Below are 8,244 nucleotides of genomic sequence, written 5' to 3' on the forward strand. Positions count from 1 at the left end.
AGCACATACCAGTACACATTATAAAATGCTAACTTCTTAATACCAAAGGTGTGTTACCCTGTCTGTTAATGAGTGATTCGGTGGAGTTACATGTTGCAAGCATTTTGCGAATGTGGCCAAGGTTAGCTTCTTCTTGTTCTAACCATTTCTTCCTATTATGGCTGAAAGCTTTTCATTTCAAAGCCCAAAGCGGATTACTTATTAAATCAATGGCCTTTATTTATGACAATCCAATACAAGCTGATGCTGTGTACTCACATGGGGAGCATAGAAAGCACTAAATGTGATTTAAGAAATAAGGCGCTGAAACAGATTTAGCCCCACGGTGTGCTCCGACTGCTGAATACTGAGTAATGTCTTTCTTTTTTCTCGACTTTCGTTTCTTGTTCTGCAGGCACCGAACAGTACAGTAAATATTCTGGCTATGCTGAGAGTTACAAATGGAAGGACAGCCACAACGATGAGACTGCCAGGTACCTTTTTTTCACATAGTACTATTTTAGTCAGTCAGAAAAAAGTTTGAGGAAAGATGAGAGGATGTTTCTAAGTCATTGTCGATCCCATCTCTCATTGCTTTTCTTTCGTTTCAAGGGATGACTGGCAGAGACGATGTACAGAGATTGTGGCCATTGATGCTCTTCGATTCAGGCACTTCCTAGAGCAGTTTCTCCCTGAGAAGATGACCAGAGAGCTCAACAAGGTGAGAGACTGATGTCCTTGTCTGTGTTTGCACAGGGATTCAACTATATCTACTAAAATATAGTTGGCTTACATACATTATTGCACATCCTTCAAACAGATGTGTCTTTGTGAAAGGACTAGGGGTGGAACGGTTCACAAAATTCACGGTTCGGTTCATATCACGGTTTTCGGTTCGGTTCAGTACATTTATGTTACAGCGAGGAGGTCATGTTCTGATTTCAACATGCTTTTCGTTTATTTGGCAAAAATAAGTTAACAAATGTTTGCCTTAAAAAAAGTATGGCTTACATAAGGAACATAAACACTTCGTCATTGACACATCTTATTCGAAGGAATACTGTAGGTCTTCTACAGTCATTAGTCCAAACAAAAAATGCAGCTTTGTTATTTTCATATAAATATGATGTAGTTATAGACTAAGCCCATCAACATAAATTGAAGCATAAGCTCAACCAGAACTATACAAAAAAAACAGAACAGTTTAACATATGTCTCAATTTATCTGATTATCAGCTCCTAATTGAAAGATTAGTTTTTCCACTCAAAAGTGCAGTATTTGGAAAAGAATACGGTTGGATTTCTGTGCCACTGTGTTATTTAAAAATAATTAATAAATATAAAACACATTACAGGGATTGTGCTACTGGAATTACTGTGTTACTTAAGTGTCGGCGAGAGAGAATATTATAGTGCGGCTCAAGTAACGTTACGTTAATGATATGCTGTAATCCAGCGTCTTCCACGAATGCATAAGGCTGCATATATTTCACTACAAACCTCCCCGATGCTTCAGTTATGATTTTTGCCCTGTCTGCATGTAGAGGCTGTTTAAATGCTGCGGGGAGAAGGTGTTGCTCTTTCCTATCCGACTCTTCTCCTTATGCTATCGACGGACACATCGGTGTGTTGCCGCTAGCATAAACCGCACGTATTGCACGGTGCTTACACACAGTCGGCCGCAGCTTCAGTTACACTGCGCATGTGTTAAACCCCATACCTCAAGACCCATGTCCGCCCGTGTCCCAGCCTCCTTCAGTAGGCCTTGATTTGTAGTGTCACAATAACGGGAGCCAAACTCTACATGAAAAAAATACACAATCGGCCTCATAACTTATTTCAAATGAACCAAACAATTCATACACGTCCCGAACCGTGACTAGCGGACCGAACGGTTCGGATTTTTTACCTGAACCGTTCCATCCCTAGAAAGGACACAAGAAAACTATGAAAATGCAGTGTGAACTCTCGGTACCTTTTCAGTAAGTGACAGATAGGGTAAAGCTGCACATTATGATGGTCTTGACTAAAAGCTCTTGGTGGTGAACCTCGACATATGGTCAGGTACCACCTGCAAAGACGTTAATTAAAGGCTCTGTAATCTGTAACGCAGCTGAATTTAGCTCAGCGCTACAGACAGTTTATCTGACATATACCAATACTTCACAACACCTATTTGCAGTAGTGGTGGTGCTGTCATTTACTACTTTTCTGTTATGGAATTAGGCAAGACATCATGCACCTCTGTGCACTTTCAAAGGCTTTATTAAATTTTTTTTAAACGTTGCGTATGGTTCAACTGAGGCTTAAACACTGTAACTTGTGATTTTGGTGTTTGGTCCACATGAAACTCACCAAAATGAAAGCAACACTAGGGCTCGGTGATAATTCACTATAATAATTTATCAGCTTTCAATGGAATCGTATCGTGATGAAATCATATATCAAGATCTCGTGATACGCAATTACGTCGTCTAAATTGATAATAACAAGCAAATAGTTACTAAAATTTCTCAGAAAATCTGATCAAACTCAGTTAAATCATATTATTATCTTAATCAGATTACTCTATTTTTGTGCATGCATGTAAATATAGTCAGTGTATATTTTTTTCTTTTTTTCTTAATAATTTCAATTGAAACTATTATGGGCATTTTGCACTAAAGTTTTTAATTAAATTAGAAAATACTCAGTACTTTTCACACAGGAGTGTACAACAATATGCTTTACCATGTGGTTATTACATATGGAGTATTTATTTATTGAACTACCAGAAAACATGCTATATCGCGATATATATCGTTATCGAGATATGGAATTACATATATCGTGATGGAAGATCTTGGCCATATCGCAAAGCCCTCCTGCCGTCTCAATACTACTGTAGATCTCAATATGGCACACTAATATTCTAATATATTGAGGAAATCATAGAAAAATTGTGAAATAGTTTCTCTTTTGTCTTTCTCTCCCTCCTTCCTGTGCATTTAACCCAGGCATACTGCGGATTCTTCCGAAACAACGCCAACAGCAAGCACCTCTCCGCAGTAGCCACAGGCAACTGGGGCTGTGGAGCTTTTGGTGGAGACACACGGCTCAAAGGTATCGTTGCCTGAATTTCAAGCATGCGTCCAAATAGGTGGAAGGAAAAGACTGTGTATAGCAACAAGTGTGAAGAAATCAAAGTTTGTTTTTCACACATGAGAGTTGAAATGGTCCTACTGATATAGGTCAGGAGATACATAATATTGCTTACATTAAAATATTAACTCTGGATTCTCAAGCAGGAGGTGAATATGAGAAGCTCAGACAGGATCAGCCATTCATCTGCACTGCTTTACGGCTTTTTCTTTGGCACTTTTGGTCGCGCCGAGTGAAACCATGCCGCGCTGATTTGCGTTTCCATTACCAGTTTTAATGCGCTGAACTGCACCGGAGGTGGACCATCTCTGGAGTCGGTCCAAAGTGCGCCTGACCCGCCTGCAAGGGGGTTGCGGTGACATCCTGCTGACTATGGCCAACCCGTGACGACCCCCCTTCTCACCCCTCAAACAAGCGTGTGTTAGACTTATTACCCTTATTTTGCTACTTCATGATAAATGCTTTTAAATATCAAAATAACAGGGAACTTTAATTGTGAAGAATTTATAGGAAATTAAATGTATATCTCTGAATAAGCGATGCTTGAATAGCGGCTATTCTTAATAAAAACAAAAACAAGTCTACTAATACTGCAGAGAGGAAGAAAATAAGCATACAAAATAACGGGCGACTTTTATAATAAAAAAATATAGGAAATTATATTTGTTCATCCACTGTTTTACAGCTGCTCCTTTGACAACTACACACACACCTTCAAGCGGGTTGCCCTGTTGTAACGGAGATGCAAATCCCTGCCGTGCTGACGTGCCGAGTCAAACCGAGTTGAGCCAAGCCAACATGTGTATGGAAAAACCCTACTTGTCTCAGCCATTGGAGCTCCTGCTGAAGGACTGTACGGCAGAGTCACAGATGCCGGTCTCTCCCAATCTCCTCTGGTCAATTAGTAGCTCTCCCAGGGTGTCACTCACCCTTTCCGTCCCTCCCTTTATTGATCAGCTGACACACATTTATGTTTCCCATTAAAAGGGCAATTGATTACAGGGAAGGGACACCATAAATCCAGGCTGATGCAGGTCTCTGCGGGTTTACACAGCATCACTCTTCACAAGCAGGGGGCCCCCTTACTGTCCCCTCCTGCACACCACACTGCACAGTTTGACCAGCTGTGTTTTTCTGGTCAACATCTTAAACATTTTCATGAACTGTAATTTTGTTCATAATTATCATTCGTTGAGTCTGTGCTGTACTAAAACCCACTTTTCCACATGACTGTCGTACATTATGAATGCAAATGCGATTGGAGTAACATGGGTATGTTTGTGTACAGTTTCATTTAGAACTGAAGCTGTTAATTTCCTCTGCAGCACGCTATGAATAGATCCACCGGACTTGACGAAGTCCCCGAGGATGATATTAGCTTCCGGGGACCCTCGCCCATTAGCCCTGGAATTATGCATAGCTGGTATTTTTAGAAGGCAATAACTGTATTTTACATTGTAGTCCCGGAACTGACCTGAGATGTGGTAGTTACATAAGACCGAGCTGTTATGTTGTAAAGATTACAGACCAAATGATGTGTATTGTGTGTGTTTTTAATCTGGAATCAATATCCATTCTGTTAAATATTTAAAGGTCTTAAGACCTAATTTGCAGTGGCTAAAAAGATTGAGTGCTGTTGATGAGGCTACGCTAGCAGTGGTGGATTATTTACTCTTCTGATACAAATGTCCCCTGTCACCCGTGTTCCTTTCTGCCAGAAGCCGTACCTTATCCAGCTTATTGACCAATTACTTTGTTTCCTCAGCTTATTTTCAGTGGTCAATTACACATTTATGATTTCGTTCTGAAACTGAAGGATACTAATGATGCAAATGCGGTATGCTAATGTTGCCTGGATTTCCCTATTCTCCTTCTCCAGCGCTGATTCAGTTGATGGCTGCAGCAGAGGCCGGGAGAGACGTGGCGTACTTCACGTTTGGAGATGCTCAGCTCATGAGAGACGTTCACGAAATACACACGTTCCTCACCGAGAGACAAGTCACCGTCGGTAAGACTCACACACAAAACCAAATGTTTTTAGTATTTTTGTTTCTCCCGTCAGCCCTGCGTCTGCGGAGCTCTTACACTAAATTGCATAATGAACAGAAATGGTGACGATAACCAGCCACTGTTAGGGTTGTGCGGTTCACGAGGCTTGTGCACCACATGGAGGTTGTCCTTGCTGGCGTCATTACAGGGACAGTATGCATAAATAACAGAATGCAGTCCATCTCAATGTTAAGTTATTCCACCTTATGGGCCACCTCCGCTCCTAAGCCTATCCATTCAGCCTCAGCTGCAGAGTGGATTACTGCCTGAACTGACCCTAGCCTCTCCCCTCCCCCTCTTTCCATTTTTCTTCCGCTGACATTTATTGAAGCCTTTCAGAGAAATTCCCCTCTAGCCATCCATTTCCTAAAGTGGAGCTACAGAGAAAAAGCTCACGGCTTGTGTGCGTGTGTACGTGCGCTTGATTTATAAATGAGCCCGAACCCGCTTTCATTTTTCTTTTTTTTTTCTTTTTCTCTTGCTTGTTCTTTGACTCTCCGTTTGTCCTTTTTGTCTATTTCTCTCAAATCCCGTTTTTATCTCCCTCCATATCTCTTCTTTCTCTTGACCCCTGCACCGTCCCCTCCCTCTGTCTCTCTTCTTCTCTCAATGTTCTCCTCCCTCCTTCATCCTCCCAGGGAGGCTGTACAACCTTTTGAACCAGTACTCCAGTCTGATGTGCAAGAATTGCCGCACGACGCGACCTGACGTCAGCCTCTACAGTTTCATCTATGAGAGAGTCTCTTCCCCCGCGTCCGCCGTCGACGCCCCGGATTCCGCCAAGGATTCTGGGATGTCCCCTGTAACGTCGGACTCTCATTAACATGGAGAGACCTCCCTCCCCCTGGCTCTACGTGTAAAAGAGACTCCAGGTTCAGAAACCTCAATGTGCTTACAATCACTTTCTCTCACACACACACTCCCTTTAAGTTTGTGATCCCAACACACAAACTACCAAACACAGTTTTGCCTTTTTCTCGTTGGTGGTATTATAGGAGATTCGTAGTATGTCACCAAATGTGGTGAAACGTTTCAGAGACTTATAGCAATAGTAAATCCTGGTTGCTGTTAGGCCTTCCTTTAGTCTAAATGTGATGTGGAATTATTTTCTTTTCACTCTAATTACAAATATGGCCAAATATTCATCATATGCATGGTTGTGGACACTTCATTATTAATAATCCAGGACACGATAATCATCCCTAGTTATCTTGTCCTATATTGTGTTTGCTACTTGTTTTGGATCTTTTCTATTTACCATACCCAGGCTGTGTCGAGGTTCCTGAATGCAGAGAGATGATGAGATGATGAGATGCCATACTGTAGTCTATGCATGGGTAACATTTATTTATCAGAATATTCTACAAATATATGCTGCTCTTTTATATCCCCTAGGATATTTAACTCACACATTGTCCTTATTTTAACACGAGCCAAAACTATCAATAACCTGTCACTGGTATGAGGTATGAGAATCATCTCAGATGAAACATTTAATTTATGGTCGTTTTCATCTTCAGACCTTTGATTCTATTCTGAGTAACGTAATCATTTTCAAATATATTCAGTGTTAACCACAGTATTGCTAATGTACTGTATAAATAAATAAATAAATAAATAAAGGGGGGAGCATATAATGAAATAATTGCACGCAAAATATTATTTTTGTTAATGTTTTTACTCAACTTGTACTTAGGGGATATGGTTATGTTTTTTATCATTTACTGTATTTTCTGATTGACGTGTGGGTTCTATTTAATGATGGGTTCATAAATACAATTAAAGGCTATAAATGTATTGCATAGTACTGTACTTTAGGTTTTTAGGTTGTACTCTGTTATAATTTCTTAATTAAATTATATCCTGTTTAAATGGTATTTCTCTGCTCAAATCAATCAAAGTTAATACATTTTAATGTTAACCAAAAAATGATGTCAAGAAGCCATTCTGCTGTATTTTTTTCGTTTCTTTACATCAGGGTAATGCAATTATTCATACATCATCTAGAAATAATTATTTCAGACTCATCAGAGATAATTAATTTCTTTTGTCATGTGTACATTTGTAACCGTGCCTCAGCACCACCGATTTATCACGTAATTTCATGAAATCATACATTATTTAATCATTTGAAATGTGATTGATTTTTGTGTGATAGCACGTGTACCAAGGGCTTTCAGACAAATTTAATTCTGCCTCCAAACATGCTTTATTAGATGAATTAGGCTTCCTAAATAACCTCATGACGTGGACTTCCATAAAGGGGGTGTAGGCTTGGCTAGGGTAAGTGGATTACACATTATCTGCTTCTCCCGCTCTTTGTACTGAGCCCGGCATTGACCAAATGAGCTGCGGGCTCCAAACAAAGTCCATTTGGTTTGGCAGACCTGACTGTTGATGGCTGCCGTGTGCCCGGTCACCTGTACATGAACTTTATTTAGGTCACTGGTTCCTCCTGGATTTATTGACTGAATGTGCCAGGCAAATCCAGCAAATGAATAACCATAGTCGACACATTTCAACAACAAATTGTGTCACCAGAAATAGGAGCTTAGAGAGATTGTCGCTTGTTTGATTTCCCCATAAACAAGAAACCCTAGTCCAGTTTTGTCCTGTCTAGTGATGTAATTATTCTAAAACAGGATGTAATTTAACCCCAGAGCCTGTAATGTTACCCAGCGGCGCAGGTCTTTTCATCGATGAACACTATTAATAAAACGCCAGAAAGCAACTGGTCTTCACTCCATCTTTGTCAGGCGGCGAAGTCACTACAACAAAATGGCATTTCAGTTCATAATTGCCTGACCCTGCGTTCTCTAGGTCAGCCGGAGACCAGCAGCAAACACAAATGCAAATAATGAAAAAGGAGGAACTCTCTGTCAGGGAACACTGAGCGTGATTGTGTGTTTGTTTTTAAAGTCAAAGCATACAGAATGGATGAAAACATTTGCTTTTATTGTTTGGTTATATACAGTGTGCTGTGAATCATGTGAATAAATAATTTAATGGTCAAATTAGACATTTTGGTGTTGTTGAAAGGGGAGACTGAGAAAGATTACCAGTTTAAAAACCACA

The 8,244-nt window shown here is 40.3% G+C and overlaps 1 protein-coding gene across 1 annotated transcript in view; it reads left to right on the forward strand.

Annotated features, from left to right (window-relative positions):
- Window positions 1–8,182, forward strand: part of parga (poly (ADP-ribose) glycohydrolase a) — a 33,419-nt gene extending 25,237 nt beyond the window's left edge. The window contains exons 14-18 of the mRNA XM_074645935.1: window positions 395–473; window positions 592–700; window positions 2,976–3,081; window positions 5,000–5,128; window positions 5,808–8,182. Coding sequence (XP_074502036.1) covers window positions 395–473; window positions 592–700; window positions 2,976–3,081; window positions 5,000–5,128; window positions 5,808–5,992 — 608 coding nt within the window. The 3' untranslated portion in view covers window positions 5,993–8,182. The remainder of the gene's footprint in view (window positions 1–394; window positions 474–591; window positions 701–2,975; window positions 3,082–4,999; window positions 5,129–5,807) is intronic.
- Window positions 8,183–8,244: the final 62 nt, after the last annotated feature.

This window comes from Sebastes fasciatus, chromosome 9 (genome assembly GCF_043250625.1).
Source record: "Sebastes fasciatus isolate fSebFas1 chromosome 9, fSebFas1.pri, whole genome shotgun sequence".
Taxonomy (NCBI): domain Eukaryota; kingdom Metazoa; phylum Chordata; class Actinopteri; order Perciformes; family Sebastidae; genus Sebastes; species Sebastes fasciatus.